This window comes from Equus przewalskii, chromosome 31, assembly GCF_037783145.1.
Source record: "Equus przewalskii isolate Varuska chromosome 31, EquPr2, whole genome shotgun sequence".
Taxonomy (NCBI): domain Eukaryota; kingdom Metazoa; phylum Chordata; class Mammalia; order Perissodactyla; family Equidae; genus Equus; species Equus przewalskii.
Genome location: NC_091861.1, coordinates 1,114,019 through 1,136,546, shown reverse-complemented (window position 1 = coordinate 1,136,546; position 22,528 = coordinate 1,114,019). Strand labels below are relative to the sequence as shown.

At 43.3% G+C, this 22,528-nt stretch overlaps 1 protein-coding gene and 1 long non-coding RNA gene across 6 annotated transcripts; one reads left to right on the top strand and one right to left on the bottom strand.

Moving 5' to 3' along the window:
- Positions 1–1,408: 1,408 nt before the first annotated feature.
- On the bottom strand, positions 1,409–3,413 carry LOC139080616 (uncharacterized). Its single transcript, XR_011535241.1, has 2 exons — positions 2,954–3,413; positions 1,409–2,847 (listed from the first exon to the last, which is right to left on the bottom strand). It is a non-coding gene; the product is annotated as an uncharacterized lncRNA (long non-coding RNA).
- A 375-nt stretch (positions 3,414–3,788) lies between these two features.
- On the top strand, positions 3,789–12,515 carry ZBTB18 (zinc finger and BTB domain containing 18). 5 transcript variants are annotated; one of them, XM_070602541.1, is made up of 3 exons: positions 6,179–6,530; positions 8,879–9,566; positions 9,679–12,515. In XM_070602541.1, the coding sequence occupies exons 1-3, from the start codon at positions 6,518–6,520 to the stop codon at positions 9,686–9,688; spliced, it is 711 nt and encodes a 236-aa protein (XP_070458642.1). In that variant the 5' UTR covers positions 6,179–6,517; the 3' UTR covers positions 9,689–12,515. The 5 variants fall into 5 exon arrangements, with proteins under 5 accessions (XP_070458639.1, XP_070458640.1, XP_070458641.1 ...); XM_070602538.1 differs by lacking the exon at positions 6,179–6,530 and adding an exon at positions 3,789–3,850 and having other exon boundaries at positions 8,879–10,576; XM_070602539.1 differs by lacking the exon at positions 6,179–6,530 and adding an exon at positions 3,931–4,209 and having other exon boundaries at positions 8,879–10,576.
- The last annotated feature ends 10,013 nt before the right edge of the window (positions 12,516–22,528 follow it).

Genomic DNA, 22,528 nt, shown 5'->3' with positions numbered 1-22,528 from the left:
GCTCATCCCACTTGCAGTGTAGGGGCATATCCCCAACGCCCTGTGTAAATCTGCTAAGGACCATTCCTCAGCAGTTGACGATAACATTATTTCTGTCTTTAGGGCTGAGAATCGGGATGAATTATCTCCTGCTTATGGCTTGTCATAGTTCAGGAATTTAATAAATAGTTTCAAGTATTACAGAATTTATAACTGAGGGAACGGTGTGGTATATAACATGCCTTGCGGAATTATAAGTATGTATATTTTTAAAAACCATGCTTTAGGAAATATGCTCCTTGCTCATTTCATTATTGTGGCATGTGTTCATTTGCTCATTTACTTTTTTTTACTATTGTCTCAGCTGTGTTTGTGTCTCCTCCTCCTTTTAGGCCATTTCAACCTGTTCATTTCTAGAAGTCAGCAGAGAATGAGAGAGGGAATTGAAGAGAGTTGAAAGAATTTCATGTGTGCCATGACATTGAAAGCCAGTGGGCTTAAGAGAAGCTTCAACAAATTTTTCATTTTAGTGTAATTTTTCTCTCTAAATTCAAAATCAGGTCAACCTGTACTTACATTGTGTTACATTTTATAGCTATTATATTTAAAATATTACACTTTGGAACATCTGGTCTTTCATTGTTAATAGTTGCCTCTCTAATTTTTTAAGAAAAAAATTCCAGTTATACATTAAGTTTATAAAAAGTCAATATTTCAAAAATTAATTTCATAGATAACTTTTTCAACATGACCTATTGCAGAAAGTGTAATAAACACAGTGATTTTTTTCAGACATTTGACCTGTGGTTTGCATTTAAGTCAGACATTCATTTTATGGAGTTGCTCATTAAGTTGAATTTTATTTGGTCTGTCAACATTTTATAGTGTTACATTGTTATTGGCCAGAATGCATGTGTTAATAAAACATAAAACTTGTTCCCTGGCAAGAAATCTAACCATGAATGGTTAAGCTGACTTGCACCATTTTTAATTTCAGGACTCCCAGCAAAGGGCGGATTAACTGGACCTGTCAGGACCGGGACTGCTCCAGGGGGAATCAATGGTATATTTTTCTAATAGTCTAGAGACTGTACATTTTGCACTTTTTTTTTCACTGTGAGAGAAAAAAAAAAGAAACATTATTGGCTCTTCAAATCTGTCAAGTAGCTTTGTATCATGGTAATTAGCTAAGCTTGTAAACAGAGAGGTAAACAGACCCTACTCTGAGGAGCTCGCCTGCCGGGCTGTTTAGAGTCTGACTTACTACCTTCCATGCTTCCAATGGACGCTCAATAAAAACAGCAGTCATTCTGTACGATACCTCTGACATCGGTCTCATTTTACTTACTTACAATTTGTACGCTGACGATTCTCCAAAATGATTAAAAGTACCATTTTAACAGTAAGTTTATGACACTTTAAAATAAAGTCAGAGTGTAAAAAAATTGTTTTTAATGTTAAAAAAAGGGCAGAGAAATACAACCACACCAGGGACCAGGAATAAGACAGCTGTAACAATTAAGTATCAAATTTAGCTCTGACATTCACATACTATTATATTGTTGTTTAGCTTCTCTATTGTTTCAAATTTTTATATATTTACGCCATTTCTTTCCCAATTAAATTTAAACCCCAGGAAGGAGAGAAGCTCTCTCATACTTTCTTCTTGTCTTCCTTGAACACAATAAATACTCTAGAAACATTTTTATTGATTCTGACAATGTATGAATATTCCATGCATTTTCATAAATTTATAAAATCTTTTACATAATTGAGGGACAACATACTTGTTTCCCTAAATAGCCACCTAATCTATATTTCCTGGCTACACCACTCAGCTCTCAAAATGGACTCTGGCAATGACTGTTAGATCTAGAAAACAATGCTCACACCTTTCGGTGTCTCCCCCGCACCTCTCTGAGGCTGTTGTCCTACTTGCAGGTGCGTTCCACAAACCTTCCTGTTAGAGCTGTAACTCTGTTCCACACGCCATAGCGCCGAGTTTCTAAGCTTTTTGTGGATAATCTGAATGTTCTAAACTTCTCATGAATTTATTATTTAATATCCTGACACTACCAATTACTTTATTTCACTTGATTTACTTGCCTTACTTTTAACTTTTAGTAGGTAAGAAACAGCTTTGAGGATGCAAACGTTTCTTTTCCCTGAACTTGTTGGCAAGGCAATGTATTCCTTTTCGTGTCTTTTTTTTTTTTTTTATAGTGTATTTCATCCATCAAGAACATTTATAAATTTCACTAACTTGAAACAGGTCAGACTGAAATTGGGCCTTCTACCAACAGACCAAAAGATCTAAAATTCATCGAAAGCATGGATACAACAATATATTTCAAGAAATAACAAACTCTAGTTATCATACGTGGCCTTGACCTCAGTGATCAATCACGAGGACATATGCAAAGGTTGAGGGAAAAGGAGAACAACACTACTGTTTCCAGCAGAATATTCCAATAGCATTTCAGTTGCAGGAATTTTGTGTGCTCCTGTTTTCACTTCATTAGTAATTCAACATGTCTGATTTGCCCACACAATGCTTCCAACTTAGTTCGCCCATTTGACCTGGAACAAAGTGAAAGCACATTTTGCCCAGTTGAAAGGTCTCCTGGCAAGTTGGTTAGCAACAGGCTTGCCAGCCCCGGTTCAGTTAGCAAAGAATAAACACATTTCATTCGACAATTACTAGTGTACTGACTTCTTCACTCTGCAGTTTTCTATTTTATTTTCTTGAACCATTTTTCTCATTTGTTACTCAACGTTTTACTTGTAATTCTTGCGTCTTCAACAAGATTTCCCGTTTTTGACGGTAGAAGTTTCTACATTTTCTTTGTTGCCGTTTGAACAGTTTAACTGCAAAGAACAAGAACCGAATAAAAGTTTATCTGAAGGGAGGGAAAAGCGGTGCAACAGTCTTACATCCTCCCTCGGTGGTTTAACGTTGTGGCTGGATACGTACCAATTAAGGAATCAGGCTAAGGTTTGCGCAAGTATCAATTTTACTACAGATCTCTAAAATTTGGTCACTTGGGAACGTTTATTTGTAACAGTGTAAGGACACACGTGCCATGAGGGTTCCGCGAGGAGCAGGCGCTCAGCTCCGCCTGCGGCGAGACGGCGGGAGGAGAAGGACGCCCAGCGCCCGCGGCGCCCCGGCGGCACCCGGAAAGCTGCTCCGGCGCTCGGGCAGGCGGCGACCCAGGCGTCGCGGCCCCCGGCGGAGGGCGCGGAGGGAGGCCCGCCAGCGCCGGCCTCGAGCGCCGCGTCCGGGCGCGCCGCCTCCCGAAGATACCTGCGCGACCCGGAGCAGCCGAGCCCCACCTCGATCAAAAGTGTGTTTACGGCGGTCGCGGCGCACAGCCGAGAGCTCGCTCCGCACCCCCAGGGCGCGCGAGGCCGCCGAGCCTGGAAACAAGCCCCTCCCCGCGCAGCTGTCGCCGCCGCCTGCGGGCTCCTTTCACTTTCTCACGGCCAAGTCACCCAGAGGGGCGCCGCTGCCGCCACCGCCGCCGCGCCCGAGGACTCCGCCCCGCGCCGCCTCGCTCCCGGCCCCGCCCGCCCGGCCCCGCCCGCCCCTGCAGTGCCTGGCTGCGATTGGCCCGCGCGAGCGGCAGCTCCGGCTCGCCCCTCCCATTGGCTGGGCCCCTTTGTCAGTCCGACGACGGCCCGCCACTCCCTCCGCCCTCCCGAGAAGCCGCCCTCCTATTGGCGGAGATGGCGGGCTGGGGCGGGCGGGAGCGCGGGGCCGGCCGCTTTCGGTCAATCGCAGAAGCCCCACGCCGGGAGGGAGGGAGCAGGCGGAGAGGGGCGGCCGGAGCGGGGAAACATCTGGCCGGCGCCGCCGCGTGCGTGCGTGGTGCGTCCCCCGCCCCCGCCCCCGCCCCCGCCCGCCCCGCCCCCGGCCGGCGGCTCCGCGCTCGCTCGGCGCCCGCTCCCTCGCTGGCTCTGGCAGGCTGCGGCCGCCGCTGGGCTGCTGCCATGGGGAGCCGTTGAGAGGGGCCCTCTGCGCTCCGCCGCGCTCCTCCGGCTGCCAGCGGGGGCGGGCGGGCGGAGCGGGCGACGGAGCCGGGATTGGGGGGCGGGGGGGCCGGGCGGGAGGGGGGCGAGCGGCGCAGGAAGCCCACCAAGTCCGGCGGCGGCGGCGGCCGGGAGGCGCAGGAGGCGGAGGAGGCGGAGGACGCGGCGCGGGGACGCGGCGACTTAGGGCCGCTCCGTGTGAGTGCGGCGCCGGCCCGGCCCCTGCCCCGCGCCCCTCCGCGCCGGCCGGCCGGCGGGCCCAGCTGTGCGGCGGCGGGCCGGCGCCCGGAGTGGAGTTAGTTTGGGCTCGGCGCGGCGGGCGGCGGGCGGCGCAGCTGCGGGAGGCCGGCGCGGGGACGGGCCGCGCAGCTGCGGGGTCGGCGGCGGCTCGCGGCTCCGCGCCCGGCCGGTGCAGCTGCGGGCGGCGCGGCGGCCCCGGCCGGTGCAGCTGCGGCGGCGCCTCCCGGGGCGGGGGGCGCGGGCTGGGGGCGGGGGTGGGAGCCGCCGCAGCTGCACCGCCCGGGACGGCCGCGGCTCCGGGGACCCGTGCAGCTGCGGCGGCGCCGGGGGAGGGGCGGGGGCCGCGGGCGGGCGCGGGGCCGAGGCCGGGCCGCGGCGGCGGGGCGCGCGAGCCGCCGCCCCCTCCCCCGGCTGCTCCTGGCGACTTTTCTTTTGTTGTTGCCGTGACCCGGGTCTGTTTTCTCGGCTGTTGTCGAAGGTGTTTTCCTGCTGCACCGGCTCTACGCCCTCCACCTCCTTCCCTGTGGTTTAACCTTCCTCTTTCCCCGAGTGTTGAATGCACAGCCAACTACGTCAAGATTTGCATTTCTTCCCCACTCCGCACCCCCGCCCCACCTCTTTGAAAAACAAAAACCCAGCCTCACAAACCCTTGGACCCGCGGTAGCGAGACGTAGAGGGGTTGATTGTGGAGTGCGAGCCGCTGGCCCGTTGCGGTGCTCGGGACTCATTAAACTGTCACTCACCCCCCACCCCACCGGGTAGATGGGGTGATTAATGTCTCATATGTTGGAGTGGGGAGAGGGCGTTGGTGGAGAAGAGGTGGTGGGGCTGAGAAGGAATTTATCTGTGAACAGTGCCCCCTGAAATAGGCACTCATAATTCTGTCATTCGTCGCGAAGTGAGAGAAAGTTAGGTTTGTGACTTTGGGGAAGCGAGGACGGGGCGGACGTTGGTTTTTGTTCCTCTTTAACTCTTGCTACGGCTCTCGAATGAGAACGGCGTGGTTCTCACCAGGGCTGCGACACTGCGCCTCAGGCCCCAGCTCCTTTTCTGCCCCTCAGGCTCCCCAGAGTCTACGGAGATGTATTTGAAGTTCACAGATGTCGCAGCACCTTGCGGGGCAACGGTCAGCCCAGCCAGTTTCGTCAGCCGTTCGAAAAGACCCATAAAGTCTAGCTAAAAAGTTCCCAAACTCACTAGACCTGGCTTTCCCTCCCTCCCTCCCTCCTCCTTTCTCCCTGAAAGGTTTTCTTGTGATCGAGAACATTACAGAGTGACCCAAAAAAAGATTGTTATGGGACACAGATCAAGGGGAAGACAACGTTCTGCTTTTTCTGAGCGGAAAGTCAGATCAGATATGCAGGTGCAGCGTGCATTTAATAAAAGTGACTGTGGCAGGTTCTGTCAGTTTATTAATGTGTCTCATTGAACTGAAGTACCTTCCAGGATTTCAGAAAGTGCGTTTTCAGCTTGTTGATACTGAGAATTGAAATTTGCATTAACTGGCAGTGTGAGAAATGTTACTGAGAGGTAGTTGTAGATAGTAGTTGAGGAAGAGTGAAATATGGAGGTGAACCAGGCTGAAGTAATAGTTCTCAACAGTCCTCCAACGTTCTGAGACATGTATGCCATTATCTCAGCAGAAAAAAAAATGAAAGTGCCGTAATAATGTTGAAATGGGACTGAAGATGTCAAATGAGTTGGTTTAAAAATATCCCTAAGTTGCCTTTGAAACTTCACGTTCGAGTTGAATAAAAGTGAATCTGGATTTCCTGAATAGCACCGTGGCTCGAGTGTGCCGTCAGTGTGTAAGCCAGTCCACCAACTTAAGACAGAAGTGTTGCGATTCCATAAATACAGTAGAACTCCATATGCTGAGTTTTTCAATTTCTTCTGTTAGAAAGTTTGGAAAAAAAGGGAGACTTTGAAGTATTTTGTTTATACTAACAGAAGAGAAAAGTTCTCCTAAGAAGAAGCTGGTGGCAGGAGTGTAGAGGAGTAGCATATGGCATTAAAAGGAGCACAGCTGGAGGTAGCATTTCCATCTGAACATGATGTCAGAGCAGCTGACAGCCTGCCATCCCTCAGCCTTTTATTCTAACACACAGACAGGGAGTTAGTGTGTGCGGATCTGTGGCGGAGAAGGTATCTCCTCCCTCTCGAACATCCTCTCCACTCGGCATCTGTCTCTCCCAGTCTGCTTTTTCCACCGATGTAACAGACCTGGAGCCAGCAAGACTCCGAGGAGAGGACTTAATCAGGTTTATGTGTCCTAAAGGTAGGAGTAGCGAGAGATTAGATTGAGCATATTTCTGTTTTGGTGTTTTGTTTATTTAATTTAAAAAAATCACATTACTTTTCTAACCCAGTTTAAGAATAATATATGAAATTGAGTATTAAATGAACATCTTATTGGAGTTGAAAGTCTTGGGCTTGTTTAGTTTTAATTTTTATCCCTTTTGCTTGAGCGAGTAAATAACTTTAATACACAGAAATATTTCAAGTTTTGAAATGTTAAGAAAGGCTTTGAAATACTGCTTTTTGAGATCCCTTCGGATTAAAATCCTTTTTTTGTTGTTGTTGACTGCTATTTAATTCCTTTTGCTTTTTGTGGGGGAGAAGTAGTAAACTGTCTGGAATCCAGCATTCAAACTTATATGAGAAGATTCTTCTAGTTAAGAAGCTAGATTGTTGTGTAATTAATTCCACTGTGAAACTTTATTCTTCAAAACATTCAGCAGCGCTACTGAAACATACAGCTGGAGTGCTTTTGAAACTGAAGATTTTTTAGAAAGACAAAAAAAAAAAAAAAAAAACTTTTGTCCCCAGGAGAATAGTTTGACTGGTTTCCTCATTTCTCTTTCAAATATATATTTAAGAGATCTTTTATTTCAGCATAACAATAATTATTTGCAGGAGTTTTTGTGTTAGCGACTAATTTAGAACTTGTAGATTTGAGCTGCCTGAATTGGCCAGACAGCTGTAATCGCACTCCTCTGTTCTTAATCTCTTTATCTGGGCAGCAGCTGCCATATGGCCACAGTCAGCTGGATCAGATGTTTATAAGCTTCCTTCTTCGTCCCTCTCTGTCCTCTCAGCCTCCTAATTTGATCACGGCTACCTTGTGAGCTGCCCTCCAATCTTTATTTTTAGCCCTCTCAAGGATTAGGATTGATGTTAGCTGTGGGGCACTTAAAGTGATTGTATTGTAAATCTTGGTTTATTCTAACAGTGGCATCTTGCAGAATGTATTTGGGGTTAGGAGGAAAGTTTTAGTCCATCTTGGGCAAAGTGTAGAAGAAGCAGGGAAGTAATTTCTGAATATTAAATTAATGTGTGTCCATTCCCCAAATGCAGTCTGAGATGGGTAGTGTGGAGCCTTGCTTCTGGTCACAGGAAAAGGGAAGTTGGGTCGTCTTTATTTTTAAGGAGTTGAATTTTGACCCTTTGTACATCTTTGCCTTTCCTCTCCCTTGGTTTCACTCTCCTTCACCAGAGAACAAGGGCAACAATGCATATTTGAAAGAATAGAAGCTAGTGGGGAAAACAAAATATATCAAGTTATGTTGAAACAAAGTATTTTCTGTTGACTGAGGTAAGGCAGAGTCAGAAAAAAAATAGTTTCTCTTTTTCTAGAGAGGCTTTTTTTGGGGGGGGGATGATGAACCCGCAAAGCTTTTGAGTTTCACTTGAACGTAGTATACCTTTATTTAAAGAGTTTCAATTAATCTTAATATGGAACTCATTTTGCTTTGCAACGTATCACAAAGTTTAGGTGAGAATTTTCAGAGTTAAATAAAGCCCTGCTGGCTTCTAATGTTCTAGATGTACAGGTTTCACAAAGAAGTAGAACCATTTTTTTCTCAATTCATTTAAAAAAGTATTTGGATGTGTTCATAGTAAAGATGATCTTTTCCATCTGCTGGTGTAGTTCCTTCTGATCTGGTACATGTGTGCCATACCTGCAAATCTTACGGCGTTAACATCTGTTTTTATACACAGGGCTTTTGTTGTTGTAACACTCTGACTTTAAGAGTAAGTTGTTTGCTAATTTCTGGACTAATTATGCGATTTCATTTTTTTCCTTGATTCAGCCAAATGTGTGTGTTTAAATTGTGCTTTCTAAGTGCAGTCAAGTATCAAAAGTAATAAAATAGAAAGAATGGTTGAACAAGTTTTCTGAATCTTCCAGAATGTGTTTGGGACTTTTCTTTGTTCATTATATGAGTTGTTCCCTTTGAAATTAAAGCCATTTTCTAGGTTTTTTTAGGATATAATTTGATGACTAGAGTTAATTAAATTTCTTCTGAAAGAGTTCTAAATTCTCATTCTCAGTAAGAGACTCTACTGAAATTAAGGCTTTTAAAACTTGACGACAAGTCCAAGGAGGGTGGAGATGTATGGGAGACGGCTTGGCTGGGGTCAGGGAGTGGGGAAAGGGGCCGTTTCTCTTCCCGCATTTAGGATTCGTGCGTGTGATCTGTGGTTCTTGGGTCATAAGCCTGATTAAAATTCAGGGACATGGACCTCAGCGGCCCAAGCGGAATTATTTTTTTTTATATGGGGATTAGAGCATTGAAATGTTGTTCCTGACCAGGGTCTCATGAGAAATTTCTCTCTCCCCAGGTTATGAAGACAGCATGGAGTTTCCAGACCATAGCAGACATTTGCTGCAGTGTCTGCGCGAGCAGAGGCATCAGGGTTTTCTGTGTGACTGCACTGTCCTGGTGGGAGATGCCCAGTTCCGGGCGCACCGGGCTGTGCTGGCTTCATGCAGCATGTACTTCCACCTCTTTTACAAGGACCAGCTGGACAAAAGAGACATTGTTCATCTGAACAGCGACATTGTTACAGCCCCAGCTTTCGCTCTCCTGCTTGAATTCATGTATGAAGGGAAACTCCAGTTCAAAGACTTGCCCATTGAAGACGTGCTAGCAGCTGCCAGTTATCTCCACATGTATGACATTGTCAAAGTCTGCAAAAAGAAGCTGAAAGAGAAAGCCACCACGGAGGCAGACAGCACCAAAAAGGAAGAAGATGCTTCAAGTTGTTCAGACAAAGTCGAGAGTCTCTCGGATGGCAGCAGCCACATGGCAGGGGATTTGCCCAGTGACGAAGATGAAGGAGACGATGAAAAATTGAACATCCTGCCCAGCAAAAGAGACTTGGCGGCCGAGCCTGGGAACATGTGGATGCGATTGCCCTCAGACTCAGCAGGCATCCCCCAGGCTGGCGGAGAGGCAGAGCCACACGCCACAGCAGCTGGAAAAACAGTAGCCAGCCCCTGCAGCTCAACAGAGTCTTTGTCCCAGAGGTCTGTCACCTCCGTGAGGGATTCGGCAGATGTTGACTGTGTGCTGGACCTGTCTGTCAAGTCCAGCCTTTCAGGAGTTGAAAATCTGAACAGCTCTTATTTCTCTTCACAGGACGTGCTGAGAAGCAACCTGGTGCAGGTGAAGGTGGAGAAAGAGGCTTCCTGTGATGAGAGTGATGTTGGCACTAATGACTATGACATGGAACATAGCACTGTGAAAGAAAGTGTGAGCACTAATAACAGGGTACAGTATGAGCCGGCCCATCTGGCTCCTCTGAGGGAGGACTCGGTCCTGAGGGAGCTCGAGCGGGAGGACAAAGCCAGTGACGACGAGATGATGACCCCAGAGAACGAGCGGGTCCAGGTGGAGGGGAGCATGGAGAGCAGCCTGCTGCCCTACGTCTCCAACATCCTGAGCCCGGCCGGCCAGATCTTCATGTGCCCCCTGTGCAACAAGGTCTTCCCCAGCCCGCACATCCTGCAGATCCACCTGAGCACGCACTTCCGCGAGCAGGACGGCCTCCGCAGCAAGCCGGCCGCCGACGTCAACGTGCCCACCTGCTCGCTGTGCGGGAAGACTTTCTCGTGCATGTACACGCTCAAGCGCCACGAGAGGACCCACTCGGGCGAGAAGCCCTACACGTGCACGCAGTGCGGCAAGAGCTTCCAGTACTCGCACAACCTGAGCCGCCACGCCGTGGTGCACACGCGCGAGAAGCCGCACGCCTGCAAGTGGTGCGAGCGCAGGTTCACGCAGTCCGGGGACCTGTACAGACACATCCGCAAGTTCCACTGTGAGTTGGTGAACTCCTTGTCTGTCAAAAGCGAGGCGCTGAGCTTGCCCGCTGTCAGAGACTGGACCTTAGAAGATAGCTCTCAAGAACTCTGGAAATAATTTTATATATATATAAATAATATATATATACATATATATAAATAGATCTCTATCTAGTTGTGGTACGGTCTAAAAGCAGTCTTGTTTCCTGGAACTAAGAAGTTGGGATATTAACTTGTTTTTGCACTTTAGAATAGCATGAGAATCTCACTAATTTAGCATTCTGATAAAAGAAACTTTAGCGCAAGTCGAGAATAGAGAGGCGTTTTGCTTTCAAGGGGGCAGGGGAAGTGGGCCAATAAGAACCTTTGAAACAAATCGTCCTATCACAAAAGGCTTTCTTAGGGCTTCATTTTGTCAACATTGCATTGTCTTTTGAGCTCTCTCGTTTCCCCACTTTTTTTTTTTTTAAAGTAGAAATTCCCTCCAGTTTTATTAGCCTCTTTATATGTCTCAAATTGCATGAATCTTTTCTGGCTGTTGGAAACCTGAATGCTTTTAGACCCAAATGGAAAATTTCTGAAATGCTGGATTATCTATTTTTAAACAAGCAGTTGACTTAAAACTTTCTGTGGCAACTTCTGGTTTTCTGACGGTTCCCAATGAGAGCAATTCTGAGAGTACACTGGGATCACTGGGACGCTGTCTGTGAAGGTTTGCTGGGGACGAACAAGGATAGTGCAGCTTCAGCAGTGTTGAACTCTGTGTTGAAAATGTGAATTACTGTTATTGTATACTGTAATTGATTACATGGGCTGGGGGGGGTCAAAGAACTTGACAGGTTGTGTTGATGCTCTTAGTTGAGTCTTGAAAAGTAAATATTAACGCTACAGAAATGCATGAGTTTCAATATATTTTTTGTCTTTGTTTGCATTGTATAACTTTAACGAGTGAGTTTAAAATTATTTAATTTCCTTAGAAAAATAGCACCATTTGGAAAAAAACTGGTGTTATGAAGAACGTAAATGCACTGTTTTTATTTTTATTTTATATAATTTAAATTGACTTTCCCACTGTCCTTAAGTTGAAACTGTTAAGCTGAATAAAAACTTAAGCTGCAAATTGATAACTTCGCTACATAACAAGGAAAATATAAATGTTTACAAACGGCTTAAAGATTTGCATGTGCAGTGTGCATTTATAACAAACTTCTAATTGCACAAGACCCATGCCAGCTCAAAGTTTAGGTGTACACATTTACCCAGTTGAGCATTTTTAGAATAACTACTGCACAAATTGACAATAGGTCATTCTCTCTTTTTTTGCTCCCCTTTTCTTTCTCTCCCCTTCCTTACCCAACACCGCCCCCCCCCCCCCCCCCCAACTCATGAAAAGATTCTATGGACTGAAAAAGCCCCAGGCTGAAAGGACTGGCCTGCCTTGATTGACATGGGGAAGGGGGTTAGTAGACTTTGTGTGTCGCGGCAGCAGAGGCTGCAGCCCGACGTGTGGTTTTAGTGGCCAGCACGCAGGGCAGAAGCATTTTGCACAGTGTTTGTTTTCCTGTCTTGCACTTACAAATAAGGTCTATGGGAGTAGCATGGAAAATGTTTGCTGTTTTTCCCTTTTTTTTTTTAATAGCTTTTGTTTAAAATTTGATCGCCTTAACTACTGTAAACATAGCCTATTTTTGTGCTTAAGATACTGAATGGAAAACTCCATTGTGTGTTGCTGGACTGTTTTGGAAATATTTGGTCAAATGTGTGTTAATTTGGCTGTAATGGCATTTAAAGCAAACAAACAAACAAAAAAAGCTGTGAAAATGGCCTTGGAGCATTATCTTTAGTTACTTGAAGAGTTTCTAGTTTTTTTAAATACAGTTTATGTTAAAATAATTTTTATTAATTTAGAGAGGACAATCAATGTCTGTGAGAAAGCGGACTTTCTTTGGATTTTCATTTTGTGGTCATTGTGAGTGATTGCTTTTTCCTTTTATTAGTTTCACATTCTTCCTTTGTTCTAAAACTTAGACTGACATCTAGCTTTGACAATCATAGTATGTTTTATTTTCCTGAGGGGGGAATAACTTATAATGCTGTTTAGTTTTGTACTATTGGTGTGTTGGTGAATTTTTAAACTGTGTGCTAACTGCAATAAATTATATGAACTGAGAATTTCTTGTGTGCTATGTCAGTTGTGGTTCTATACTACATAGATCCTGAATGTCATACATGGGATCTTTATTTTTAATATTCAGAGATTATGAAATTATTAGAATGCCTTAAATCCCTCAAATGGAAACGTGCGAACATTTTTGCTTCTGGTCATTCAAGAGGATACTAAATGCACATTTTAAAAATGTGACCCATTTTCTACAATCTCGATCATTTAAGATAATTCCCTAGAAATCTGTGAATCCATGAAACTTCAAGCGGCAGCATAGGTTTTTCATAATATGCTGTACAACTACTCATCTGTACGCCATAAGTCATTTTCATGGATAATCTTATCCTAAGTTGATTGGTCAAATCTATTCTTCTGTGCTCTGGTTTAAGTGGAAAATTGAAGGAGACCGGATGTCTTAATTTGGAAGACTGCTTGGCTAATGACTGGAATTCTACGCAATCGAATTAGCAGGCATTCGATTGTTCAAGATTAGCTATAGACATCCTTTTTATTGCTGGGAGAACTCGAAAGTTCCCAGGTTTTTAATTCTCAAGTTGTAATTTAAAAATGTAATTAAGCACATGCAACCATTCACAGAACCCTGTCCCCTAATTATTTTGATGTTCCCAACTTCATGGTTGTCTCGTTGGGCATATCAGGGTGAGAAACTTTGCTAGTTGACCCAAGGAATTGACAGAACACACATGTGCCAGACAGTACGGTAGAGGAATGGTCACATACGGCCCTGCAGGGCCGGCATGGACCTGAGAGTTATTTTAAGTCCTGAAATCTGTAATTGCCCGTAACTTACAGCCTTAGAGATACATGTGAAAACATGAAAACATGGTTCTATATTACTGCTGTCAAATACACTTAGGCTAAATGGCCTATCGTAAGGTTAATATTCTTAGCTGCTATAGGAAAACGGCTATACGGTGTGGAGCCTGAAAATATACCATTTGTAAGCTTCCCGATGGCTTTGGCTGGGAATCCAAATGATTTTATCATACAGCACAGTCAATAATTTACAATTTGGAATCCTACGTTTCCCTTTTTTGTTGAAACAGGATTTCTATTCCATGCAAGTCGCATTTGGTTTTAACCAAATGAACATTGTTTCACGTGAAAGGGGAATGTACATTTGAGTTCCACAAAATAATTTCTTGAGCAGTTACAAGCTTATGAAAAGGGAGATTTTGTGTTTTCAGTTCCTGTGGTATCTAGTCATGGTCTCTCAAAGCTTTCTGAAGGTGTCGAGAGTTAGAATTTAGTTCCATTGACTGGCATCTAATTTTAAATGAGGAACATTATCTTAAACTTAACAGGCACACTTATAAAAACAATGTTTTGACATGTAATTTGGAAGAAATAACTTCTTGAAACATTCCTTGCAAAACTGGAACAGAGTATTAATTACACAAATCACCACATTTGATAAGTGAAGTGAGGGAATCAGTTGTTTATTCGCTCCATTTAAAGAAAGAAAATTAATTGTCATGTAATCATCTTGGAGATCAGTCAGATTGCTCCCCCCTTTGACATCTGGCTGATACATAAGTATATTTTAAATACGTGGTTTTGCTTACTTTTGCAAACATCTGTTTCTTTTAGATAATCATTTATGCCGTAGGTAGGTCGCTGTGGGCCTAGCATCATGTGCTAGGTGTACCCTCAGGAATGTCCCAGAAGTATACAATGTTAAGGATACAGACTTGTCCTGATTATCTACAAACAGCTTATTGGAAGGTTAGAAAAAGGTGAACACCATGGTAAAATTACATAATGGCGCACGTTCAAACGGCTGAAATATTCATTTTCCAAGTAAATGTTTTGAACCATCAAAGAAAACAATTTTTTTTTTTTACCCAAGAAGTAACACTAAAAAACCTTGGCTTTCCCAAGTTTGAGCAATGAAACACAAAGTATATAAAAATGAGACTTTAAAAATCCCATTCTATCAGATAAGAATGAAAGAAAAGTCTTAAGATCTCAAAATTTCCTGTAGTGTATGATTACATTTTATTCCTACAAAGCTTAAAACATTCTTTGATTTCTAATATAATGATGGAAACTTTTACATACCTCTGGGTAGGAAACAGATCATTTTAGATTTAATTTGTAGATATTGATCTAAATTTTTGTTATAATTGTTTGTTGCAATGTTTGAAATTGCTGATACGGTACAGTGAATCGAGTAAGTGTGAATTTTGAAATCCAGGACAGAAGAGCTCAAGCCTTTTCATTAAAGTCATTTGCCATTAAAATGCTGAAGATAATACCGTTTTAAAAATAAAACAATAGTTATATTTTTTAAAAGCAAATTGCTTTTAGGAGTTCCATTTTGGCTATAGTCCAAGTTTATTACACTGACAGGATTTTGCCCCTTATGTTAAAATTTTTCTACCTTTTGCCTACAGAAGTATGGCAAGATATCTTTGTATGATCATGATCCTTTGGTTTAAATTGTAGAACCACTTATCTTTTGACTTTAAATCAATTTAGTTACATAAAGAGAAACATTTTATGTTTGTAGCCCTCCGCACCCCTTCTTAGATTTTCTTAATATTATAAAAGGATAGCTAAAGCAGTCAGAGCTAATTGATGTCACTGGAAGTTTTTAGAAATATTAATTCATTTTCAGAGATTTTAGAAATTAAATTTTTAGTAATTTTGCAAACTGACCCTTTAAAAATCTTTGCTAATTAATTTTTGTAATTTCTTGTAAAAGAAGCTCTACTCCAAGTTTAAAACATTGTAACAGGAAACGGTGAGGTCATAGAAATGAAACAGTAGGATGAAAAGTTTTTCTTTTAAGCCCGAAATACCTTATCTGCTTACAGTAAATAAATTATTGAATTATCCAGATAATTCAGGCTCACAGAATAAGTTTTTCCTAAAATATTCAAGCAGTTGAAAGGAATCAGATTTTCTTGAGAGACAGGTTATCCGGTTAACTTTCCTGATTCCGCTTTAACATTTACTAATTTACTGTTAATCACAATTCCTAGGTTATGTGAGCGTGGTACTTTCTTTTGGCTGAAGGGTCGTTTACAAGACAATTCTTTCAAGACTAAGATTTTTCCTGAATTTTCAGGCACTTCTTCCCCTTTTCCAACCGTCTTTAGGAATGGGTTTGCAGTTGAACTTGCGTTTTGCTATAGGAGGCATTCTCTCTAGTTAGTTTGGCAGGAGAGGAGTGAAAACCCAATTTGGCTTTAAAATGTAGCCCATTAGTCAGTAACAGTTTCAGTGAGGATATTTCGAGTGGCTTTGAGAGGCTGTGCGACACCCATAGAGTCCACTCACGGAAATGACTTATTTACAGTTTGTTATAATCTCTGTAGTTAATCATTAAATCAAGTCGTTTTTTATCAAATCTCAATATGCATGCTTAATATGAGTATATAGGAATTTCAAAAAGTCATATTGGCCTAAATATTGAAGTTTTTAAAAAGTATATTTGTAGTTAATATGGAGTGATACATAGAAAACTGTATGTGAATATTGGTAAACATAGGCTAGATGAAATCTGTTGTTTCAATACATAATGCATATATAATGATATTGAACTTGACAGAACAGCATAACCTTATTTATGTGTGGTGTGCCAAACGAGAGCTAACTCTTGATATGTGACAGAGCTTAAAAGAATGTATCTTAACTATTTATGATTCAAAAAATATATTATTTGAAACTCTTTATAAATAAGCACATATTCACTCCATTAAAAAATCATACTTAATGCAGTGTGTGCTTTATCTTTGAGAAGATTATTGGAGACCCTCACATTTTTGCCTGTCTAACGCGCTGAAGTGATTTTTGATTAAAGTAGGAGCATTTCAGGCATTTCGTCTGAATCTCTTGAAGTTGTTTTTAAATGCAAACTAAAAATATGCATACACCTTTTCTGTGGACCATTCCTTTGGACTGTATCATGTAAATAAGCTGTTTGGTAATCTTGAAATACCTTTTGCATGTTACTGGACAGACGACGATGCTTCCTAAGGATGTGTCTATTTGGACAATGTTTAGAAAAGCACAATGGTACGACAATAGATAACAAAAACATTTAAGAAAAGTATTTATTGCTAGTGAGCAATAGCCATAGAAGTTAGAGCCATCTAGTATTTAGTGTAAAAAAACCTCCATTTCTTCTCATTTATAACTATTTCTCTGTGTCACTTAAAGTCCTCATTGAATAGAAGAAATTTGAGCATAGAACCATATTCCGAGAAAAGCTAATTTATAAAGTTATTTCTATAACTGCCTTTGAGAAAGAGGGTCTCTTAAGGATGCGACAGGAAGGAAAAATGTACAGGTTCCTATCCAAAGCACAGACACGACACACAAGTTGTTAGTGTAGAATTTGCTTAAGATCTCTTCAGAATCCCCAAGATTTTGCAACTGAATAAACCGAAAGAAACTGAAGCCTGGCAGAAGGAGTATTCCTTTAGTTTCTTATTTTTGTTGAGACTCAAACTAAAATTCATACTTATCACCTGTTCTCTGTTTTTCTCAATGTCCTTTTATTACTTATAGGAGGGTAAATTTTATGCATTGAGTGATTTTGACATCATTGCACAACTGAATTTTCTAACCGACTTGTTTTTGTGTCTGAATTTCTACCATTTTGAAAAAATTGAAACAAATTTGAAATCAAAACTACATTTGAGATTGGCCCTATGTTACCAGTCTGCACCGGCAAACCGCACCTATCCAGTGAGGGGGGCCACGGCTGCGGACCAGGCAGCGGGGGCAATTCTCGGGGCTCACTGTGATCAGTGACAGCCGAACTGGGTGAAATCCTCCAGTTAAGAGAAAGGAAAAAGTTAGAGGATATGTTGGGGCACAATGAAGTTTTGTTTTTCATACTAAGTGTGAAGTCTAGAAAATGCGATTTCTCACATTCTATTTCTATGTTATTTTACTGGAGGCCTCAGAGCAGTGCTAGAATCACTTCTGTGCGAAAGGGGGAGGGAGGGAGCGTTTGTCATCGTTTACTCAACTGGCTTTGTCAAGGTGCTTATCTTGCAGTAAAAATAATACTGTAGTCAAAATACAGGCAGTTTTTAGGCTTGACCAGCATGGAAGGATTTCAAATGATTGAAGTGTTTCTGTTTAAAACTCAGTCAAATAACGCCCTCGAGGAAGGAGGTAATCAATCCTCACACTGTTATTCTTATTTAATCACACATATATAATTTTTTCTCTCTCCTAAAATAACGTAACTTTTAAGCATTATAAACAAAAACAATTCCAAGCTTACATCTGTATCCTGAATTTTAAAATTTGCATTCTGGACTGGTTCCTTTTGAAATAATGAGTTAATTTTGTTATTCAAATTGCAAAAATCTAATGGCCAGAATTTGATAATAATCTAATGGCCCAATTATTCTCCATTATTTGAAGACCTATGTTGTGTGTCTGACGCTGTCCCCTTGCAGATTGCTCTGTTGCGTGTTCTTCCACTCAGACTAATCTAAAATCACAAAAGCTTAGAGCTGGAAGGGGCAAAAGTGACTTCCAGTTTGTTCATCCTAAAAGTGGACGAGAAGGTGCCGGGCTAGGCACAGGGGAAGGGGAGAGCTTCAAAGGACTTTCAAACATTTCACACATTCCCCAAAGCATTGGTGGTCTAGCATTTGAGACATGAGGTTTTTCTCTCTTTAGAGGCACATGAAGGTTGACTTCCTTGCTCTGGGCACGTCTTTGATCAAGTCTGAATCTGAAATCAACATTCTGGTTATGCCCAAGTGAGAAAATTTGCATTATATAAATATATATTTACCATCATTGCACTTTCCATTGTCTGCTATTGATATTTACAAATTGAACCCAAGATTGGAATTATACTATTTCTTTTCCTGACTGGGATCCTATCAACTGTTTAAAGAATATTACAGCAGAACACTCTCTCCTGGTGTCAGAGGAGGACGTGTTCTGGCCCTTCTACTTCAGGTTCCCCAAGCGCTGAGACCCTGGCAGGATTCTACTGCCTAAAGCGCTCTCCCTCTCTGCTCCCAGCCGTGAAAGGGTGGTTTGGGTTTCCAAAACATGTAATTTGTTCAACCACAACGAGGCACTGCTACTTGCAGGCTGGTAACTGCAGGGCTGACAGAGCTGTTGCTGGACGTGCAGGAGGGAGAGGAGAAACATGGATGCACGACGGAGCGGGGCAGCCAGACAGGAACCTCAGAACTTGTTTGCTGCCGAAGTGGTAAAACTGAATATTTTCCCACTTAATCTGAAAATTGGCCCTGGTTTCTTGGAATGTTTCTCACCTCCTTCTCTCAGCATCATTTGCTGGAAAGAAGACTCAAGAGAAAGTTGGGGAATGTCTACCAATGAACACGGGAGGAACCCCACCCCGATATCTTCATTGGTTTTTCCATTTGTAAGACCAGAATAATAATACCCATCTCTCCTCCTTCCTTAGAATAAGGTGAAAATGAATATGCAAAAGCATTAAGCTCTCAGAAAACAGGTACTATGTATATTTGAGGTGACATCACTATTATAATAATTATTATTATTTTTTTATGCCAAGATGAAGTTTTACCTTATCATAAAGCCTTCCTACTGATGTGGATTTTTTCCAGTGTGGATTTTTATGATTTAATTTCATTGAGCACTAATAGTCTCAATTTTATTTCATTTTTAAGCAGGCCTGAGGAAAACAGTCTTGACATGAAGCATGAAGGTTGAAGCCCCATGATAATGCAGAGGCTCGCATCCCCTCGGGTGGGTGTGTAGGTGTGCACAGGTTTCGGTATGTGAGCCTCATATAACTTACACTATTCTTTTGGTTCCTTTTGACAAATCTCTCAAAACCCTTTCAACTCTCGATCTGATGAATCTAATCTAAAATTCTAAGTTGGATACAGATATTTTTTCTCTTAAAGCTGAAGAGACCAAGACTGAAAGCTTCAGTTTATGTTTACTCTTGCATCATAAGTATAAAAAGTGGTATGATTAATATATATAATGGTAATGCATAGGCACAACTCTCCAGGGAGGGGCACATGTTAAAATATTTTACCCAGAGATTTAAATGAGTTACACCAATCTCACAAGGAGAAGGTGGCACAAGCTAGATCAGACCTCAGAGCATCTCAATCCCAGCCCCTGCGTCATCTGTGTGATGTTATGTATCGTCAGAGACTCATTGCGGTATCATGCAAATCTATGGGCATGTTGTATCACAGTGAATAAACTCATCTGGAGGAAGATGACCTGGTGAAAGTCCACAACTAGATGGAATGCAAGGCTGCTATGTTCCTTGTGAGGAACTTTGAGTAAATATTGCACGGTTCAAACTTAGGATCCAACTTTTTCACGTCCAGGCTTCAAAATCCCCATTCAGTGTGTCCACTTCGCTCTTTGATGCAATGCCACTTCACAAAGGCATGCACTCCACAGCCATCTATTTTTCTTTTCCTTTTTTCTCCCCTTGATATAATGACACAGACCTTCCTTTTTATTTTATAATTTTCATAGATTTTTTTCTTAAGGCAATGACTTTAACAATACATGTTTGATGGAACAGTCCTTTTGGTTGATGTATTCAAGAGTTTGGTTTTTAAAAAAGTTAAAAAACAACAGCAAGAACCAAAAACAAACAAGCCCCCCCCTCCACCTCCCTCTGCTTGGTGCCATAGACAAGAGTCCAAAGGACATTAGCTGCTCCATTGCACACATTGGAAGGGAGAGTTCGCTGTGAGCTCAGTCCTTCTAATAGACTGGCAATTTTGTAAAAGCTTTAGAGGATTTTGTTTAACCATTTCTGCATGTGTTTTAATGAGCTCACGATGGTTTATAACAAAGGCCAGGTTGTCTGTTCTGCGGCATCTTCTGACCTGATCCCTCCCTGCTGACCCGAGGAATGGGCACCTGTGCTCCTCTGCTGGCTCCCCTAGGGGAGTCAAGGTGGAGGGGCCATGTCCGGGCTGTCTGCATGCCAGGGATGGATCACGCAGCGGGCGAAGCGGAAGGAATCTCTTTGCTGACAGCCTTCCATCTGGACTTTGGATACGGCTCACCGTTCACGTAGGGTGTTGGTGAGCTGCAAGGGCCACGAGAGTCGGCTCCTCCGTGAGGGGTCAGTGTGTAACACATCAGCAGAGAAGAGCTCAGGATTTCATTTGCAAGGCTGGGAGCAGCTGCTCACTCCCTGAGTTTCAGGTACTCAGGTTTGTGAATGTGTATGATGCCGCTTTGACAAGTCGGCATTGAATAGTCAATAGGATCATTTACAACCTCATTCAGATAATCCGACTGGAGTAGACCTGAATAAATACATCAAGCCCAGGTGGCTAAAAGCTAACGCCGTGTGAGTTTAATAATTAAAATAAACAGAGCTATTAAGATGAATTTCAGTTTGTCATGTATAAATGTAAGAGGCTCTATAAAGGACAGTATTTTATGATTCATATAGGAATATGATGGATGTATGATACGTTTTCCACAGCTATTTAAGAAAAAAAGATTATCTTAGTCATGGGGTAAAGTTATGTGATGCATTGCACCATCCAGGCTGTGTCTGGACCAGTACAGATTTTTTTTTTTTTTTTGTGAAAGATTACTTCTTGGCAAACTAGATATGCAAACGCCAGAATACAGTAAAACCACATTTAATTGGACCTACTTGCCAACTTCTTGAACACAGCTTGGATTATTCCACTGGAGGCTGCTTCTGTTAAAAGCTGGGGGAGGAGGAAGTGGCATATTGACAAGGCTTCAGATAAATTTTTTTCACTCGAAGTACAATTATGCAACGAGCCAAGTTTGGAAGTATTTTACTATGTTTAATAATTATTATTAAAGATATTGTAAAACATATGCATTTGTTAAGTGGAATGTAATGGGAGTAAAATCATGTCATAAATTTTACTTTGGATTTATTTTCCTATTTTGTTTTTTATTTGACAGCCTTCCAGATTGATTCTAGCCAAAATCATGCACTCTAATACATATCGTACTTGATATTAAAGTGAGAAGATGAGTAATTTATAGAACCCGAGTGAGAACGGTTTTCTTCTCTCAGCCAGCCTATACGGAATTGCCACCTCTGTTCAGGTAGCATAAACCATGCACAGAGAGTGCCAGGACAGGGACTGAGAAATCCCCTACCTAGAGGAATCCTGTGGTCTTTCTTCTCCAGGACTGAAGCTCGAGAACCTGCACCTCCTGTGGATGTCTGTAGTTCAACAGATCGGGGGCCAGGAGAAGGGTACCTCTGTCTTTGTGTGTGTGAGTCTCGAAGGCTCAGGCTCATCTCTGGAGATGGGGGTGGGGATTCACGACAATTCGTAATTCTGCTCAGGTGACTCAGCTTCAGGTGATGCTGGACGGCAGCATCATCCCTTACGCAGAAAGCTGAGAAACCACGACATCCGTTTGTTTCACATCTTGACTTTCAACAAATTAATATTGTCTCTACGGACTCCTTTCCAAGGAAAAAAATGACCCTAAAACTGCACTTCTTGAAACTGAACAATGCTGCCATCTCTAATAATTAGCAAGACACTCTGGATTTGCACTGAACTCCACCTGCCCCGCGGTGTTCTCACAATGCCCCTCAAGCTGCGCAGCAATGGCCCTTTCTTCGAGCGTGGTTAGGCGGAGGTCTGACTTCCGAGGGCCCTGCGTCTTCCGCGTTTTCTTCCGCCACGCCGCGGCCACCGCCACGGGGAGCCGAGGGCAGCGCGCAGCCGCCCGCCGCGCGGGGAGGCGGCCCGGCCCTGCCCCGGGCGCTCGGCGCGTCCCCAGGTGTGCTTGGAACGGGCGCGGGGCGCAGGCCTGCTGCTGCGAGGGCTGGACGGCTCAGGGGGAGCCTGGTGTCTGCACAGGGGACACGAGGCCGTCTGGACCGTGTCCCTGAGCGCAGGGCTTCCGCTGCAGGCCTTGGAACGTCCTGCCGCACTGGCCACTGCGCCTCGGAAGTCCCCCGGGGCCTTTCGAGGAGGCAGTGCCCTGGGGCCTCGGGCCGTCTCCGCCCTCCAGGGCCGTGCGGGAGCGGGCG